Raw genomic sequence first — 21289 nt, forward strand, 5'->3', positions numbered from 1 at the left:
TACAGATTACTAACTTATACCATTTATATAAATAATTGAGTATTTTCCAAATACCATGTCTATTTTAATACCAAGTTCAAACCCTAATGATTCTTTTAAAAATATTTTTAAGTAATAAAGAGCACAGACACATAGGAATTTTCTTTTAGTTTCTACAAACCTAAGATAGAGATTAAATTAATGGTGCATTTTGAGGTATTCAATACATGACAAATCTTTTTTTTTTTTTTATTTCAGATTGCTTTTCCAGCTACTGAGTGGGAGTATATGAAACTTGATTCTGAAGAGAATAGAAGTAAACCAGAAGAACCACCAAAAGAGTGTTTAAAACATATTTCCAGACTTTCACAGAAACAGTCTCCCTTACTGTAAGTGACCCAGGTCTTGTGAGTGAATTTTGCCTGATGTTCATAATACCAACAACCATATTGGAAGCACTGGTATCTTTAAAGAGTGAACCTTCTAACAAAACTCCTTTCATTTTCTAAAGTGACACCTGTTGGATGATCAATTAATGTTTAGGAGCTAAATTAGAATTTTTATGTTTTTTAAAGATTTTTCTCCCATGGCATTTAGCAACTTTAACTTTAGTCAAAGGATGAATAAAAAGATTGGAAATCATTTAGTTTCGTACAACAAAGCAGAGACTGATTAGATATATTTCAGTGTTTAACAATGATAAACCATTGCTCAACCATCCTTCAACTGAGTAGAAAGTTGTTTTAGTAGATTGGAAAAAGCAACATTTAATTTTTATGCATATTTAAAAAGAATAGATATAAATCATGTTTTAATAGTACTAAATTAGTGGCTAATGCGTACTTAAATTTTGTCAAGCACTCATTCTCTGAAAAATGATATCAAATCCCAGGAAGAACTATAAGAGAACTAGTGATATTGGTATTTTCTACTTGGTAATATCTAATCCATCACTGATGGTGCTCATTAATAGCATGCAAAAGCATATAACTTAAGAAGTAACTTTTTAAGTATATACTGTGATGATATATAATGTGATAAAGCTTTTTATTCCAAGAATAAGAAATTGTTTAAATATTTTGAACAAGAGAGTAATGTGATCTAAATAATCTTTTTGAGTGATCTTTGTACCACAAGTTGAAGAATGTATTGTAGAGAAAGAAAGAATGGAAGCAGTAGAGCAAGAAGGTTGATATAATTTTTTAAAGCAAGAGGTCATGGTGGTTAAGACTAGGGTGATGACAACGGACATTGGTAGAAATGGCTAGATTTGGGAGACGTGTTTTGCAAGTTGAGAAGACATGACTTGATGAGTAATACCAATTAGGGGATAAGCCAACTGAGAAAGCAAGAAATCAAGTTAAGTCAATAGAGGATCCAAAGTTTTGAAAAATTGAATGGGCAGATGTTAGAGTCATTTTCTGGAGAAGGAATAAGTTTGGGCCATTTCAGACTGAAGTGTTCAGTATGATCAAGAGTTCTGTTTTGGAGAATTTATTGCTGCCCTGATTTCTAATTTCACTTTGTAATACTCTTTTCCTCAAGCCAGTGACATCAGTCTCCATGTACTTCCCGTCTCAGGGTCTTTTCATTTGTTGTTCCCTTTACCTGAAACATTCCTTCTTCAGTTCTCCACACGACTGAGTCATCTCACTCTGTAGGTCAGGTGTGCACTGAACTGTGATCTTCTCAAAGAGTTCTTTGACTCCCCTATCTAGTGACCTTTTTCTCTTTACTCTCTACCTTATTACCTTTTATCATCACACATAACACAATCTATTGTCATCTTCTTCATTAATGCATTTTTTCCTTGTCTTCCTCATTAAATTGTAAGAATTGAGAGAGCAAGAAACCCATTTATCTTGTTTGTCACTATATTTCCAGTACTGTACGCTGTGCTTAAAAATACTACATGTAAGTGGTGCCTGGGTGGCTCAGTCAGTTAAGCGTCAGACTTCAGCTCAGGTCGTGATCTCACAGTTCGTGGTTTTGAGCCCCACATCGGGCTCTGTGCTGACAGCTCAGAGCCTGGATCCTGTTTCAGATTCTGTGTGTGTGTCTCTCTCTGCCCCTCCCCTGCTCATTCTTTGTCTCTGTCTCTCAAAAATAAATAAACATTAAGAAAAATTGTTTTAAATACTACTTGTAAAATAAATGCTATAATGAATAAAGTTCCCTCACATAGTATCTGATATAGAAAGTTACCTTAAGGGTTGTAAATGATGGACATTCTCATAGTCCTTATGATACATTTTGATAATCCATTGTTATACTAAACTACTGTCAACTAGGTGAAGCATCTTTTCCTACCACTTACTCAAAAATATAAAAGATTACATTTAACAAATGTGTCACATATCAGACTAATATATTTTTAATTGGGGATTTTTTAAATATGAAAAAGATGCCATGCTTTGAAATTTTAAATATATCCAAACAAAAAAACATCAAAGCAACAAATAATGACAGTAACTTCCTTTAAATATTAGGAGTTTGTGTTTTTAAATTTACCCCAGTGAATCTCAACTTGTTTCAGTCCTCAGTTTCTACTTAAATTAATAATTTACACATAAAACAAGCAATATTTTCCTCTGTTTCATTTACTCAAATACAATTATTAAGCTCAATACAGGACAATTTTATTCTGGATTCTGAAAAAGAACAGCCTTCAATTTGATAAAACTTGTGTTACAATCAGATTCACTTAAAAAAAAGAATCAGATTTACTTGTTTCAAAATACCACATTTTGTCATTTGGTTGATGACAATTATTCCTTCTTTCAAATTGATCAAATGCAATCAGAGTCAGGAAGTTCAGACTCAATGAAATTCAATGAAAATGTACTTACAATATTTGTAAAAATTTTAAAAAATATATATATTTTTAAAAGGTTTTGTTTTTATTTATTTTAAGAGAGACAGAGTGTGAGTAGGGGAGGGGTGGAGAAAGAGGGAGAGGGGAAGAACCCAAGCAGACTCCCTCATGGTCAGCGCTCAGAGCCTGACACGAGGCTCAGACCCATGACACCGCGAGATCATGACCTGAGCCAAAAGCAAGAGTCGGAGGCTTAACCTACTGAGCCACCCCAGCACCCCTAAAATAATATATATTCTTGATGACAAGTAAAAGAATGTTTCTAGTATGAAGAAGATTCTAGAAAAAAAGATAGGAAAATATTTGTTTTGAAAGAAATTAATGCTTCCACTTCTAGCCATGAAATGCACCTATCCTCCTAACTTAAAGGAATATGACACAAGAAAATACATATGAAATAACTGATTTCAGAAATTGGACAGGGCTTGAGGTGAGCTCATGAATAACGTGGTTTTCAGCCTAGAGGCACTTTCTACATTATGGCTCTGGGAGCCATAATCAAAGAAGAGGTCTTGCTGAGATTTAAAAAAGAAAAAAAAAGTGGGCAGAGATCAGATTTTAATGATGCTGAGGCAGCTGGAATTTCTAGTGTGTAATAGTAAAGAGAAGGAAGATGTATAGGATAAGAGCTACAGAAATATGTAACTGAGTACTAAGCTACTCATGAGCAGGTAGAGAGTTTGCAGGGCCTGCAAAGGAACCACCACAGGGAGAAGTGAAATACATACAGATTCCACAGATTGCACAATGCTGGGAGACATAGAAATATTGGCCAATAAGAATGAAGAAAGATCCCAGAACACCTCAAGCATTCAATAAAGAAGCCAGAAAGATGCATATTAGGAGTAAGTGTACTTTAGCCCAAGATTAAAAACTATGCTACGCCCAACCTAACATATTATAAAAACAAGTCTCAAAAGGCTGAAGCTCATCTGCTAGTACTTGAACTGCCTACTAAAAAAATTGAAACATTCAACACCCAAAAGATGGCAAAATGCAGACTCTCAAAAATGGAGCATTTTAAATATTTAACATAAAATCAATAATTGCTAGACATAGGAAGACTCCAGAATATATAATCATAGCCTGGGATAGGAGGAAGCAATTAACAGAAACAAATCCAGATATTTTAAAATTAGTAGAAAATGATTTCAACACAACTGTTATAAAGACATCTATGGATTTCCAAAAAACAAGATGTATATGGTTGAACAAATGAAATCTCAGTAAAAAAAATAGAAAATTTAAAAGCTGGAAAAAACACAATATCTAAATTTTTAAAAAATTACTGGAAAGACTTAATAGATTTCATAATAAAAAAACAACAGTGAGCTTGAAGAGAGGGCAATAGAAAATTAGCCATGTTGAAGTACAGAAAAAAATAATCATAAAAGGAGTGATCGATTCTTGTGACCTGTTAGACTGACAATATATGTATTAGACACACAGGAGTGGAGAGAAAGATGAAGGCAAAAAGAAAAGGTGATAATAGTCAAAATTTTACAAATTTGTTTTAAAATTGAAACCACAGAAAAAATAAATAAATAAATTAAAATGAAAAATATAAAATTCAACCCACAGATATAAGAAACTTAGCAACTCCCAATCAAGTACACATGCATACCCATATTATAGTCAAATTTCTAAAAACCGAACATATGATAAAAATTTTTAGGGGCACTGGGTGGCCCAGTCAGTTAAGTGTCTGACTGTTGATTTCAGCTCAGGTCATGATTTCATGGTTCATGAGTTGGAGCCCCGTATCAGGCTCCTCACTGCCAGCATGGATTAGATGCTTGGGATTCTCTCTCTCCCTCTCTTTCTGCCCTTCCCCTGTGTGCATGCTCTCTCTCTCTCTTTCAAAATAAATACATAAACTTAAAAAAAATTTTTTAAAGCATTAGAGAAAATGAACAAATTCCATACAGGGAACAACCATAATATGAATTGCATATTTCTCATCAAAAACAATGGAAGCTGAAAGATAGTAGAATATTATCTTACATCTAGGAAGGGCAAAAGAAAATCTATCAACTTAGAATTCTATAACCAGTAAAATTATATTTCAAAAGTGAAGGCAGAATGAAAACATTTTCAGTTAAACACAGCTGAATTTGTTTATAATCAGCTTATCTATACCATAGAAATCTTAAAGGAAATACTACCAGCTGAAAGAAAATGATAACTAGATGAAGCTCCAACTATAAGAATAAATGAAAAGCATCATAAAGGGAAAATAGGTAGGAAATAAAATTACTTTTACTTACATATTTAACAATTTCTTTAAAAAATAATTATATTTTTATAACTATATAAATATATAATGTATTGCTGCATTTATAATATATAAAATTAAGGGGCACCTGGGTGGCTCAGTTGGTTAAGTGTCCGACTTCAGCTCAGGTCATGATCTCATGGTTCATGGATTTGAGCCTGTGTCCGGCTCTGTGCTGACAGCTCAGAGGCTGGAGCCTGCTTGAGATTCTGTGTCTCCCTCTCTCTCTGCCCCTCCCCCGCTCATGCCCTGTCTCTCTCTCTCTCTCTCTCTCTCTCTCTTCTCTCTCTCTCTCTTAAAAATAAATATGACAAAAAATTTAATAATATATAAAATTAAAATGTATAACAACTGTAATAAAAATGAGAAATAGAAGAATGGAAACATACTGTTTTAAGGTTCTTATACATAAGGCAGTATAATATTTATCAACTGTTGGCTGTGATATACTGAAAGATAATACTGAAATCTCTAGAGAACTACACCCCCAAATTTTAAGTGCACATTTATGGGCTAAGAAGAAAACAAAAATGAAATACCAAGAAAAAATTGAAAAGAAGACAGGAACAAAAAGGGAAATGGGACAAAGAAATGATTTGAACAACAACAAAGTAATAGCAATGTGGTAGAATCAAACCAATTATATCCATGTTATGTTAAATATTAAATAGAATAAAAACTCTAACTAAAAGCAAGAAATTGTCACCTACATTACAAAAGCAGTATAAAACTTTATTCTGTTTACAGTCATATGTTTTAAATATAAGGATTCACCTAAATTAAAATTTTAAAAATGGAAAAAGATATGTAAGGAATTTATATCATCTTGATAGATTTAGGGAAAAAAACAATTGATAAAATTTAACACTCATTCATAATAAAAACTCATGAAACCAGGAATAGAATGGAACTTTCTCAACTTTAAAATCCTGAGTTAAATCTAGATCAATGGAAAAAATCTAAAGTCAACATCATATTAAATGGTGCAAGAATGAATGTTTTCCCCCTTCCTATGACGGGAAAGCAAGGATATCTATCTAAATATTTCTCCTCAATGTTGTATTGGAAGTCCTAGCCAGTGCACTATGGTAAGAAAAATAAATGTGTAAAACTGGGAAAGAAGGAAATAAAACTTCCTCTCTTTTCAGATGACATGATTAAGTAAAATCATAGCATTCAACATCAATGTACAAAATGCAATTGTATTTCAGTGAAAAACAGAAAAATTTTGTTTTAAAGTTCAATTTACATCAAAACCTCTACACTAAAAAGTATAAAACTTTGCTAAGAGAAATGAAAGAAAAGGTTATATCATATCATTGATTAGAATACTCCCTATTGTTAAGATGACAATTCTAATTCTCCCCAAATTAGTGATATAGACGCCACTATGCACCCATTAAAATAATAGTATCTTGAAATGGGCAAAATCAAGTGTTGGCAAGAATGTGGTATAATTGGAACAATCATATTCGGCATATAATAATGTACAATTTTACAAACATTTTCAGAAAATAGTTTTTTTTAAAGGTAGACAGACACCTGACATAAAACCCAGTCATCCCCCTCCTAGGAACTTCCTAGGAGAAATGAAAAATCTATCCAATCTAATACATGCACACGAATGTTTATAGCAGCTTTACTCATAATATCCCCAAGCAGGAAATTCAAATGTCTATCAGATAGGAGAATGGATAAGCAAACTGTGGTGTATTCATATAAAAGAATAATACTCATTAATTAAAATTTCTAGACTACTAATACACTCAATAATATGGATAACTTTAAAACATTATACTGAATGAGAGAGGCTATAAATAAAAGCATTTACTCTATGATTTAATTTGTATGAGTTCTAAAGTAGGCAATATTAATCTAGAGTGAAAGAAATCCTACCAGTGCTTGCTTCTGTTTGTTTGCTTGAGAAAACTTTATCTTGAAAGGAATGTGGTTTTCATTCAGTACATGCATTTGTTAAAATTTATTGAACTGCGTGTGTGCATTCCTTTTGATGTAAATTATGCTTCAATAAAAGAAAGTAAAACAAATATGTCTTGTTCAATATTGGGGAAAAAGAAACTTAATCAGAGAAAAATAATTTGTTTCAATAATAATTTAGTAATAACTTTGTCATGGCATTTTTTCTTCTGAGGACTCACTCTCTGGTGGGGAAGGTAGTGACAAAACAGGACAGGAGCCCAAAACATACTTTAAAAATCTCTATAATCCATCCCTTTTATTTTGTAGATGAAGATGGCTTTTAAAAATGTAGAGAAATGTAAGCCTTTAAGACATTTTAATATTTCTCATTATCCTTATTGGAAGTTTTAGCTAACTTAAGCTAAGCAGCATTGTCAGTTTGGAGGAGACAGTGTTCAAAAGCTGTCATTGTCATGTGAGAAATGCTGTCCTCCAGTTGAACTGTGGTTCTGAATGCTTCTGCTGAAGTGTGAGCAAAACATGATAAACTGTCAGCAAGTCAATGGCCCTAGTCCTAGATTTCGATCTTCTGTTTGGAACCATTCTCCAGGGGGAAACACTTGGGCATTTAAATAAATCCTATTCACTGGTGTTTTAACTCCAAACTTCCAGCTAAATATGAGAATTTAAAGCCCAAATCCAGGGATGAATTGAGTTTCTTTGTTTTCAAAGTTTAGAGCAGAGTTTTCTGAACTCTGATGAAACTTGCTTTGAGATGAAGGAATATCGTCTTTAAAAGATGACATTTCTTCACGGGCCCATTTGGATCTAAATTAATTTGTAAAGAAGGTAAGAGATTACCTCTGTTCTAAGTAGTACACATTGCAGGATTCAGATAAAACTTGGTCAGCCCTAAAGGAGGCATAGATTTTGTTAACCAAAATGACGTTGTTGTTGTTGTTGTTGTTGTTGTTGTTGTTGTTGTTGTTTAAGTGACAAAGATAAGAGGAAGAAAAAATAAATATGAATATCTGAAGTCTATTTCATTTTTCTATAAAAGAACAAAGTTAGGGAAGTAAGCTAATAAACTCTCAAATTGTTCCAAGAAAGTAAAGAACTTGTTTTCCAAAGTAAAGTAAAATAAAAGTCAAAGCACTGAGTAAAATTTTGTTCTGTAACATTTTTTAGTGGAGCAAACTCCAACAAATTACAGTTTCCAATCTGGTTTTGCAGACTCTCTGAGGAAAAGAGAAGATACTTATGGTTTTATCGTTTCTACTGCAATAATGAAAACTGCTCCCTTCCTTTGGTCTTGGGCAGTGCCCCTGGATGGGATGAAAGAACTGTTTCAGAAATGCATACCATTTTGAGAAGATGGAAATTTTCTTGCCCTTTGGAAGCACTTGGACTTCTGACTTCTAGGTAAGAATTGCAAAAACAATCATGGTATTACTGATGAGAAAATTTGAAGAGAAAAAAATAGGACTATATGATTAATTCAATAGCTATTCTGGTTGTTCCCAATTTCAATAGCTATAGATATTAAATTTAGACAAATGTAAACTATGAATACAAATTTTAAACAAATCTAAGCTATAGTTGTGTCTCCAGTGCTAAACTGTAAGTATAATAAATGGTCACAGTCTCTTGTGTGAAGATTATAGATTACATGAAGATTACATTACCCTTACAGAAATAACAACAAAATTAAATAGGGAAAAATTAAATTCTCTACTCTGACCCCTCTCAAAAGAAAAAAAGTCCTGAATAACTGGGACCATATCTTTTATTATTGAAGTATACAAAGTGTGGCAAAATATCCCACATATAGTAGGTGTACAATTAATATGCCAATGATAATGATAAGAATAAATTATAATAATATGTAAATATATGTTATTTATTCTCCAGATAGTCTCTCAGAATAAAATACACAAGGATGCAATCAGGGGTGGAGGAATGATGTCTTTTTATAGTTAGGGAGAAATGCATGGGAACAAGTGTGGAAGCTGGCTCTAGTTTGGGGGAACAGCTCTTTTTTGGCTTCTATTCTATATTAAAAGCCAAGACGAGCTTTTTTAAATCTGTCTTGATAGCATCAGTTCAGTGATTCCATAAAGAAAGTCTGTAATCTCTAGAATCAGAGAAGAGTTGTGGCGACCAGTTCTATTCTGATTTCTCTCTCAAGGTCCTACAGAGGAGAAATGTGGAAGAGAGAGTGACGCAAAAGACTTTTCAAACTGATATAGTTAGATTTATGTTAAATTAGTGTACTTTCCAAAACTTCTGGGATGGAAAAGGAGGTGAAAGGGTTTTCTCTTTCTACCACAATGAGATACCACTTCATACTCACTGGAATGGCTATAATCAAAATCAAAAAGACAAATAACAATAAGTGTTGGCAAGGATGTGGAGAAATTGAAAAACTCATGCATTGCTGGTGGGAGTGTAAAACGGTGCAATCATTTTAGAAAACAATTTTCAGTTCCTTAAATATTAAACACTGAGTTACTGTATGACCCAACAATTCCACTATTAAGTATATATCCAAGATAAAATACATGTTCACTCAAAAACTCATATGTGAATGTTCAGAGCAGCAATATTTATAACAACAAAAAAGGAGTAACAAGTCACATGGCCAATAACTAATTTGTGGATAAATAAAATGTGGTCCATCCATACAATGTAGTATTATTCAATAATAAAAAAAAGGAATGAATACTAATACATGTTAAAACAAGAATAAACCTTGAAAACATTATTCTTAATGAAGGAAGCCCATCACAGAAGACCACATATTATATGATTCCATTTATAAGAAATGTCCAGAATAGGCAAATCTATAGATACAGAAAATAGATTAGTGATTGCCTAGGTCTAGGGGAGGTTGGGGGAAAAGAGGGTTGATTGATAATGAACATGAAGTTTCTTTCTGTGATTATAGTTACACAACTCTGGGAATATGCTAAAAACCATTGAACTGTACACTTTAAGTGAATTGCATGACATTTGAATTATATTTCAATAACACTATTAAAATTTGAAAATAATAACTGTCAAGTTAAAAGTAGTGGTATGAATCTCTGTAATATCCAAAACATAATTTTCTCACCAGACAATATAACAACTTTCTAGTTTTTAAAGCATAAGCCCACTTTATTGGGTGGTAGGGGATTATTATTGTTTTACTAAAATAGATCTTGGTCTATTTTAAAGATATTTAAATGTGTCAATGAATACTTTTTTAATAAAGTTTATAGACTATTTCTTAGAAAAATCTTTTTTTTTCAATACCCCCATTTTTAAACTTTATCAGAGCTTTTTGATCTTTTTTTCTGAGGTAAATAGGTTGTTGCTCTGACATAACAAGAATCAGGAATTCCCATCAAACAGATTTCATTATGTATAAAGTATATACCAGAAATAGGCAGATCACACACAAATATGCTTTCAGTCAACATAATTAGTAGCTATTCCCTCAAGGGGTAAACCAATAATTAGCCAAATGTATATTCAAGTGCAAATGTACAATTAAGGGCAAATTATTTTAGATCTTAAGTGTCCTATGAATGTTAAAAATGACCTAGCTCCTGCAACAGCTGTATGAAAGCTATAGGTTACAATTTTCATGTCAAAGTAGCTTCATATCCCATCTCTTGAGTTTAGTATTGCATAGCAAAGGACCATGCTGAATATCATGTGAAAGATTATGTGATTCCAATACCAATAAATTTTGATGACTTAAAACTTAATTAACACTGATTATGGTCCCAGTCTCATCAATATATTGCTTGTGTCCTAGAAGCACTTTCAGCTCTGTGGGTTGGATCTCTTCAGAACTTTTGTTTCACAGCACTGAAATGTTGAGTGGAAGGTACTGACAGCCCTATTTCCTTTTTCACTCTCTGTAAGGTAATAGTTATAAGCCTCCACACACATGGTCTGAGCACATCCTATAGCTACACCCTTGCCTATAAAAACCAAATATCCCAATGGTTACTTCAGCAGCAAATATCACCTCTAGGCAGGTGAAAATGCTGAGTACACAATGCAACTGTCTCATGGCTTTCTAGCACTCGAAGAAGCTCACAACTGTTATCAGGACCCCTGTTCCAACCAACACATAGAGCCTCATGTAGAATTACTCTGGTGACCCCTTCTCTGATAAGAAATTCTTCATGGTGCCTCCAAACCAAAACCATAGTCCAAAAGCAAAGACAGCCAACCCCATCAGCCAGGAGAGAAGGTTGAAACCAAGCAGTCAATACTTGATGTACCACGGGCACCTCAGGGGGGCACCCCCCGCTGCTCACCGCTGTGACAGGATTCTGAGTTCCCAACTCCATGCTGGCTCTGGGAGTCATGGGAGCCTCTTATAAAAATCTTTATCAGAATGAAGCCTATAATATTGCTTAGTTGCTTGTAAAATAAAAGGATTAATATTGCTTGTAAAATGAAAGAATTCACTAAATAGACTTCAATATTCTCTGATCCCTGATAAATAAGCATAATTCTGGGGGTGCCTGGGTGGCTCAGTTGGTTAAACCTCTGACTTCAGCTCACGTCATGATCTCATAGTTCATGAGTTCTAGCACCACATTGGGCTCTTGCTGACAGCTCAGAGCCTGGAGCCTGCTTCAGATTTGGTGTCTCCCTCTCTCTCTGCACCTTCCCTACTTGAACTCTGTCTCTCTCTCTCTCTCAAAAATAAATAACATTTTAAAAAAAGCATAATTCTGCTTATAGTGAGCCTTCTCTACCTGAACAGAAGCTGAAAATCTATTTGACTCAATGTTTTATTTTTTTTTTAATGTTTATTTATTTTTGAGAGAGAGCTTGTGCTCTGAGAGTGCACATGAGCTGAGGAGGGGCAGAGAGAGAGACAGAGGATCAGAAGTGGGCTCCATGCTGACAGCAGAGAGCTGGATATGGGACTTAAACTCACCAACTGTAAGATCATGACCTGAGCGGAAATAGAGAGTCAGATGCTTAACTGACTGAGCCACCCAGGCACCACCTCAGTGTTTTAAAAATAAAGATCAAATCTTTACTTAGTGCTACTTAATACCATCTAATTTTAATATCCACAATAACCCTATGAGGCAAATCTGATTATTATTCCAATTGTGCCTATGAGGAAACTGAGGCTTATAGAGATTAAGTTGTCCAATGTTACACTATTAAATTGAGGAGTTCAAGTTAAATCCAGAGATTTAGAGCTTGAAATATTTTTATTTTATTTTTTTACTTTTTAATTTACATCCAAGTTTGTTAGCATATAGTGCAATAAGGATTTTATGAGTAGAATCCAGTGATTCATCCCCTACATATAACACCCAGTGCTCATCCAAACAAGTGTTTTCCCTAATGCCTCTTGCCCATTTAGCCCATCCCCCCACTCACAACCCCTCCAGTAACCCTCGCATTGTTCTCTATATTTAAGTCTCTTATGTTATCCCCCTCACTGTTTTTATATTATTTTTGCTTCCCTTCCCTTATGTTCATCTGTTTTGTATCTTAAATTCCACATATGGGTGAAGTCATATGATATTTGTCTTTCTCTGACTGACTAATTTCACTTAGTATAATACACTCTAGTTCCATCCATGTTGTTGCAAATGGCAAGATTTCATTCTTTTTGACTGCCGAGTAATACCCTGTTGTATATATATACCATGTCTTCTATATATATTCAACTGTCAGTGGACATTTGGGCTCTTTCCATACTTTGGCTATTGTTGATAGTGCTGCTATAAACATTGGGTTTAGAGCTTGAAATCTTAACCACTATTCTTATAGCCTTTCTACATACATACTCTAGGCTACTTACATATTAATTTTTTAATATTTATTTATTTTTGAGAGAGAGAGAGAGAGAGAGAGCATGAACAGGGGAGGGGCAGAGAGAGAGAGGGAGACACAGAATCCGAAACAGGCTCCAGGCTCTGAGCTGTCAGCACAGAGCCCCACGGAGGGCTCAAACTCAGGAACTGTGAGATCATGACCCGAGCCAAAGTCGGACGCTTAACTGATTGAGCCACCCAGGTGCCCCAAGGCTATTTACATATTAAATATGCAAATAAAACTATCTTAAAATAGTCTTATTATAGTAAATAGAAGTACTTAACCATCTTGTCATGCTTGGATGTTTCTACTTCACTGTGTAATTTCTTTTTTTCCAAACAATCAGATTTTTAGAGATTATAGGGACTGGTTTCAAAGTAAAGTGTTGTTTATTGAGCATCATTCAGGAAACTTATTAGAAACTTGATTTATATGAACACTGGACAGTTCCTTATCATGCACCAAAGAAGGTCACTGGAAAGGTTAAAATATTTCCATTGCACTCATTCTATGACTCCCACTCTCTTTAACTGAACTACTAAAAAAAACTTGAGGACAAGCTGTTTCCAAAAATGAACCTTTCAACTTCGCTAAATTCAAAAGCTGACTTTACTGAGAACAAACAGTTTGTGCTTGTTAAGTGAGTTGTCAGAGTGAGGTCTTCAGAGATCTGTATTTTTTCTCCTTTGAATAGTTTATTTTTCCAATGGTTTAACCTCTTGAGAACTGGTGTGCTCCATTTCTAGCTCAGAAAAATTTTTAATATTTCTGTTTGTTTAATCCCATCCAAAGATTCACCATCTCCTTTTGGTTTATTTTTAGCAAGAGACATGTTGAGATTTAATTTACCTAGCGTAGGCCATAGGGTGTTAATATTTCCACTACTGAGTGCCAGCAGTGTGCTCACTGGGTACTGATATTTCCATTAGAGAAGGCAGTGCTGTCAGAATACCAGAGACCAAGGGCGAAGGTCTGTGGTTCTTGGCAGATGGTTGCTATTTTCTTGAACTCTGATGCACAGGCATAACTATTCAACTGCTAATAGCAAGCAGAAATTACCCAAGGAATTAAAAGACAGTTCAAGGAAAGTATTCATTTAAAAATAGCAACTCTGAACTGGCATCAGAGGATTACATCAGAAACTTAAATAAAAATTTGACAAGGTACCAGAACTTGCCATCCCACATGATGTAAAATTATTATTTTGCAGGAAGAAGAACAATGCTTAACAGGCAGTGCCTTAGCTTCCAAAATCAGTTTCCTTGGAAAAATGTTTCATAAACATGTTTGCACAAAGCCATTACATCTTTTATTGTAGAGATTAATTTATAATAAAGACATTTTTGACTAGCATTGCAAATTGGTACTATGGAATATGGAAGAGAGAGACAGTTATAACTTCCACATTAGACTAAATAGTTAAGTGATTGATAATGATGTATCTTTCCCATTTATATATTGACACACATATGTGTACTTGGAAATTGACCTGCAATGAATCAAGGAGACTGAATAATAAGACATAGTGGCTATCCCTAAAAAACAATAAGAGAAAAATACTTACGCTAAAGATTGCCCCACAATATACTCCATACTATAATCAAAGTATTAAGTGCTATATGTGCCCAAAAGAGAGAGAGGCAAATTCTTTCTGAAAAAGTAAGGAAATCTTCACAAAGGAATTGAAAGCTGAGTTGAAATATTCATAGTAATTTACTGAGTGGAGAAGACAGGAAATGGCCTTTCTGTAAGAAAGGCTAACATATGGACAGTTATGGAGTTTCAGAGAATAGTGAGTAATCTAATGTCATATTAGAAGGGAATTGTACTGTGAGACAAGACTGAAAAGGATAGGTTAGTTAGGATGGTTTAGGTCTCATGAGCCAGGTAGTTACTACTGACGCATTTCTGCAGCCCATGGAATTTTGTGAAGAATGGAAGTCATAGAATCAGATTTATATCATACAAGGATAATTCTGGCACCAATGTGAAGGATGAACTAAAAAAAGACAATGAGAGCAAGGATATTAGATAGATGTCAAGTACTGAAATAGTGCATTTGAAAAATGATCTGGGCCTGAAAAATAGTAGAGTTCCACAGAGCAGATCTGAGAAACATTTCAGAGGAAAGTGAAAAAAAGAGAAGAGATAAGGAAGAATTTGAGCTTTCCGTTTTGGGTAAATGATAGAAAACTATATTGTTAATCAAGACAAGGGTTATAGAAAAAAGAAAATTTAGGTGGTGTAAGATATAGAGTTCTGTTTTGGACATGTTGCATAGTTAAAAACCTGTGGGACAAGGGTGCCTGGGTGGCTTAGTCACTTAAGCGCCGACTCTGGCTCAGGTCATGATCTCACAGTCTGTGGATTCGAGCCCCACATCAGGCTCTGTGCTGACAGCTTAGAGCCTGGAGCCTGCTTCAGATTCTGTGTGTGTCTCGTTCTCTCTGCCCCTACCCCACTCGAGCTCTCTCTCTCTCTCTCCCTCTCTCCCAAAAAATAAAAACACATTAAAACAAAACAAAACAAAAACCTGTGGGACACCTGGGAGAAGGTGACCAGTATACAGTTGTATATTCAGATCTGAAGCCTAGCAGAGAAACCAAAGCTTGAAAAATAATATATGAATTATTGGCTTGAAAGCAGTAATTGAAGCCAGGAAGTAGAGGCACTGCATGTACGTATGTGGCGGAAGTAAAGAAAGAGGCAAAGATGGAACCCCGGAGAGTAGCAACATTTTAAGAGCAGCATAAAGCAAGCAAAGCTGGAAAAGGCAACAGGAAGAATGACCAAGAAGTCGGAGGAGAGCGAGAAAGGGGTAGTAATTTAGAATTCATAAAAAAAGGTTTTCAAAGTCTTTAAAGAAGTGTTAAATAAAATTAAGTCTAAAATCAAATCAATGGATTGAAAAATGAGCAGTCACTGATGGTATTAGTGAGAGCAGTTTTAATACTGTAGTAAAATTGGATGCCATACTTCAAGATCCTAAAGAGCAAATGGAAGAAATAAATTAGATAAATTGTGACTCTTGAAATAAGACTGATGGGAAAGGCTTTGAGGTTTGGGACTTGTATGCTTGTTCAAATAAAATAGCTTCAAGCATGTTTACAAATTGAGTTGAAGGATGCATGAAGGGAAGATCCAAAAGTAGAGGGATGGGTGAAGTAGCAAAATGAGATGGTACCAACAGCCACTAGCCTGGAATAAAAGTACAAATGGTAATTTTATCCGAGGAAAGGAAGAGAGTAACTTCTTCCCCTCAGGTGGGAGGCAAGGAAAAATATTAATACAATTATAGATAAGTATGAATGCAGAAGAGAAAAATGTGGAAGTTTCAATATTTTCTCTATGAAGGAAGAGTCAATATTCTTCTGATATACTTAGAATGAGAAATGTGGTATAGCATAAACCCAATATACCTTGTATAAATATCTTGTCTTTGTGCACTTTTAGAAAGTTCCTGGTGTTGCTTCCAAATTTCACAGTTGACAGCAAAAACTTTGAAATCAGATGAATCTAGCTCTACTGCTTCGTAGAGCTTATTACCTGAATGACCTTGGACAAATGTCCTTATCTATAAAGCAAGGATAATAACATTATGTACCTATTATGATAAGGTACTTATGAGACCATTCAATAAAATTCTACCAATCATCTTTATCATTACTATCCTCTTCATCATAATTACATCGTTTAGAGTTTCCAGAGTCTTTCAATACCAAACTGTAAATATCAATAAATCCATGGGAATAATTTCATTTCAATTAAGCTTCAATAAGTTAAATTTACTTCTTAAAATGTGTATGATGAAAGAATTAGCAGCTTAATAATAAATAATTCACAACTGAATGACATAGCTTACAAAGCATTTTCACATTACACGATTTGTTCTACAAAACAACTTCTTTAATATTATTAGCAACATTTACAATTTCCCCGATTTTATTGATCCCCATTTTACAGAAGAAGAAATTGAAGCCAAATTTGTCTGCTCATTTACTCAATGGATATTTACTGATGGCTTATTCATGTAAGGCACTTCATTTGGCCCTACAGCTAGCATAATGCACAAAAAAGAAATATAATCCTGCCTTTATGGAGCTGCCATCTACTGGAGGTGGAGGGAAATAGGTCATGCCATATTATAAATGTAAAATGGCAGGTGTTCTAACAGCTCTGAATGAAAGGTACATGGTTCTATGAAAGCATGTTACAAAGGAACCAAACCTTTTCTACAAAGTGGGAAAAGTCTTCCCTGAGGAAGTTTGAGCTCAGATCCAAAGGATGAGTGGGAATGAATTGATGAAAGGGAAGAATAAGAAAAGAGTTTCTGGGAAGAGGGGATCCATGAAAGGGCCCTGGGGCAGAAACTTAATTCAGGAAGCTGAAAGAGAGCCAGCATTCCTGGAGTCCAGGGAAGAAATGTATATTGTAAGATTAGCAGATATGTTAAGATAGGGCGAGAACTGGTGTTCTAAGGACATCTAAACAGGACCATGTTGAGCAACTTGATCTTTATTCTAGTAGCATTGGGAAAGGACAAATGGTTCTAAGTGAGGGAATATTTTGAACAGATTTGCATCTTTTAAAGATCACTCTGGCTTCTGAGCGAAGCATAAATTTGGTGAGAGAAGCAAAAGTAAATGAAGCAAGACAGTTAGGAAGCTATAGAAGTAGTCCAAGTGTCAGAGGATAGGAAGTCAGCCTTACAAGGGTGGTAGTGGTGATGTAATAAAATGAACAGAATCAGAACATTCAGGAGTAAAAGTGAGAAGATAGGGGAAGGGCAGTGAAAAAAGGAGGATGTCAAGGATTACTTCTAGGTTTCTTTATAATGCAAGTAGGTAGAAAATGGAAACATTTGCTAAGAGGGAGCACTCTGGGTAACAAATAGATTATAGATTAACCTTCCCATTCAGGTTAGGATAGATTAGCTTTGAGATGTCCTTGAGATAGCCAGTGATGGTTCAAGGGAAAATCTAAGCGAGAGAATACAATTTGGAAATCATCCACAGAAGGATGGGAATTAAGTCAAGGATGTAGATAAATTTGCTTAAAAAGAGAGAGAAAGTGTAAGCTAGGAAAACAAGATCCTTCATATTTAAGCTCAAAATCCCTCATTCTTTTCCATAACATCATGCTGCTTTTGCATGTAATGTTAAATCCATCCAAACACAAAATTTCTACATGGTGCCTTCATTACACCAGTTGCTTTATGTAGTGCTTTTCTAAGCTTGTCTGTAAGTAAAATCAAAGTGTAAACATATAGAACAAAATCAATAACTACTCTTTAAGTATAAATAAGTCTGATTAATTAATACCATAAATATACAGTTAATTCCCAATTTCTATATGCAAATCCATAGACTATCCATCAGGAAATATCTCTGCACAGTTCCAAATATCTTTGGATCTAGGATTCACACTTATGCCTACTGGGTCATGACTGGGACAATATCCCCATCCAGTTAGATAAATTATACTTCTCCCTATTATGCATCTCTATTGATCCATTTAGAAGAATGCACTAAGTAAAATAAATATTTTCAGGCCTGTCTTGTGGATTTCATGTAAGTATATATGATAATACCTAGTCAAAAGATAAAAAGGTCTTGCTAGAAGTACTATAGAAAGCCTCCTGGCCTAGTGTTCTGGGTATTTGGATTCCAGTTTTAGTGCCACTAACAAATGGCCTTGAGCAAACAGCTCAAACTCTCTGACTTTTAGACTCTTCATCTGTATAATTAGGAGATTGAACCAGGTCTCCAAGTTTCCTTGAATTCTAATATTCTGCAATCATGTGAAAATCCTTGAACGAACATGAATTATTCAGTGGGTAGAGATTTACAATCATCTTAAAGAATCCTTATTCCCCACTTTCTCTAGAAAGAAATTTCTTCTGTCACATCTGATCATTTTTAGTACTAGAAAAATAGCAAATACATTCATATTGACATTTTCTTCCAAGATGATGCTGAGTGTGTCATCAGACTCAAAACCTGCTGGAGAAACTGTTCTGTACTTCTGATAGTTTTCTAATTCTAACCTGACATTGCAGCTTTTAACTGTGAATAGCCTCATGGCATTCTGCATGAATTCTTACTGTGTATTCTGAAGTCTGACATTTCTGTTACACTTAAATTTGATCTCAGATTTCTTTGCTTTTCATTTTACCCAAAGTTGATATTTTTTAAAGGTTGGCATTTGTTACGTCACATTTGGCTTTTACCCATCACTTCAAGAATTCTTTGAGCCAGATATTGACCTTGTATCATTTTTCAAACTAGAAAAAGAAGAACAAAAGAGAAAAACAAGATACGGGGAGAAAATGAGAAAGGAATAGAAGTCACAAAATAACTAGTCAGATGGAAGAAGTGTAAGGTGTATTTTTCTGTTAAAATTTCACTTCGTGATGCCACTGTCCCTTTTGAAGATTGTCGGGATCCTTGGTGATGTTCCTATAGCCCTCTGAGAAGGGTTGTAAATGATTGAGGGAAGAGAGGAGGAATGATGTTTCCCAAATCTGAGTGTTGGTCACATGACTTCAAAGCCAATTTGTCATTCAGGGAAAAGATAAGTTGATGTACTTCTGTCTTCAAAAGAGACCACAGGTACTGATTCCTTGACTTATGGGCCCACAACAATAACTCATGCCAAAACTATGTTCTCAAAATTAGGTTTGCAATCCCTGAAGTGCTTACAGGGGTGTTGCAAGGTCAAGATTATTTCCATAATAATTCTAATATGTCACTTGCCTTTGTCACATGCATTCATTCATGGGTGTAGAGTGTTTTCTGACATGCAGTATTACAACAGATTTAATACAGAAACAGATAGGGGAATCTAGCTGTCTTCTATTAAGCCAGACATTACAGATACTTATAAAAATCTAAAACAGTATCACTCTTCTCTCTAAATATTTTCTTTATTTTTGAAAACATAGCGATTTTTCATAGGAATATATTGTTTATGTTAACATGTAAAGGGGTTATTGATGTTACTTTAAATGAATTGATAAATATTTCTTAAATGCCCTGGTTTTGTTTCTGATATGGAAATTCTTGATAGATATAACTCACATAAATGAGAACTCTTTGGTATCTTCCATAATTTTTAAGAGTGCTGAAAGGGTCTTGAGACCCAAAACAGGAGAACCCTAAACACTGGTCAGTTTCTACTTCCAGCTTGAACTAAAGAGTTATTACATATTTGATACTCTTCCTTTCCTGCCCACATAAGGGTTACCCTTCTAACTTAATCCTCTGCTTGACTATAAACCTTGTGTTTACACTGTTGGCAAAATACAGATTTGATATTTCCCTAAAGTTCCTTTGAAAATATTTATCTTGAAGTTGCTTTCATTTTACCTAATTTTTTCACCTTTGAGTTTTTAACCATGTCTTAGATTCCTTTTATTAACTTTTATAATCCTAGTCTTCAAGGAGTATTTTTTTTCTTTGTGTTTAAATGAACTCATTGGACAATGGACCATGTGCAATTTTTAAATGCTTCCTTAACAATTATTGTACAGAGTTATATTTATCTTAGCTGTGGTATTATGTCCTTTTACAGAAGGCAGAGGCTCAATTGTTAGCTCAATTTAGAGGAAACTAAACACTGAATAGATCACTGAATAGATAAACACTGAATAGAATCACTGCTCATGAAACTCATATAAAACTGAATAGTAAGCCAGTCTGATGTTTTGCTTTTGATCAAAATTGGTTTTTCTCCCCTATTCAGACATGCTTGGAAAGTAAATTAAGTAACCTAAAGTTACTTAAATGAACAATTAAAAAATGATGAATAACCTTAAAGAGGCGATTACTTCACATGAATTCCTGTTACACCTAATTTTAAAAATTCATAATAAATGAAAATTCCTTTCACTTTACATGATCTCCTCTCCAGCAAGTAATAGAATTTTACTGACCTTGTATCTTTTTAATATCTCAAATCTGATAGATCACCATTTATTACGTTGTAAATGGTCTATTTTCTGTATGAATATAAGGAAGTTTCTTACAAATTTAAATAAATAAGGACCTAGTTAATATCAGCCTGATGAATCTTCTAATGATACTTTTGTTTCTTCCCCAGACTCAAGGTATCATATCCGTGCCTCAAGTAATTAGTAGTCCCAAGGTTAGCAGAATCACTAGAGAGTGGACCCTGCTTTATTATTGGCAGGCATTATGTATACTTTTCAAGCAAATCAGGTCATTGGAAAGTACAATAGCCTGGCTTGTGGAAAATTCAAAATAAGTTGTAGTTCTTCTGTCACATGTGACATTTCAGTCTGTAAATATCACATGACAGTCAGAAAATATGGGTAGCCCTCACCTCATTGAGGAATGTGTTACTGAGCATGAAATGCCAATAACTATATCCCA

At 34.4% G+C, this 21289-nt stretch overlaps 1 protein-coding gene and 1 pseudogene across 5 annotated transcripts in view; one reads left to right on the plus strand and one right to left on the minus strand.

Moving 5' to 3' along the window:
* The window catches only part of PIK3C2G (phosphatidylinositol-4-phosphate 3-kinase catalytic subunit type 2 gamma), a 331821-nt gene that overhangs the window by 104885 nt on the left and 205647 nt on the right, over positions 1–21289 (plus strand). For 4 of the 5 annotated variants that reach the window (XM_015074667.3, XM_027035648.2, XM_053225895.1 and 1 more), the window contains 2 exons: positions 238–368; positions 8283–8471. In XM_015074667.3, coding sequence (XP_014930153.1) covers positions 238–368; positions 8283–8471 — 320 coding nt within the window. The remainder of the gene's footprint in view (positions 1–237; positions 369–8282; positions 8472–21289) is intronic. The other variant, XM_053225894.1, reaches the window with a different exon arrangement.
* On the minus strand, positions 10405–18977 carry LOC106977140 (tetraspanin-2-like; annotated as a pseudogene).

Source organism: Acinonyx jubatus, chromosome B4 (genome assembly GCF_027475565.1).
Source record: "Acinonyx jubatus isolate Ajub_Pintada_27869175 chromosome B4, VMU_Ajub_asm_v1.0, whole genome shotgun sequence".
NCBI classification, from domain to species: domain Eukaryota; kingdom Metazoa; phylum Chordata; class Mammalia; order Carnivora; family Felidae; genus Acinonyx; species Acinonyx jubatus.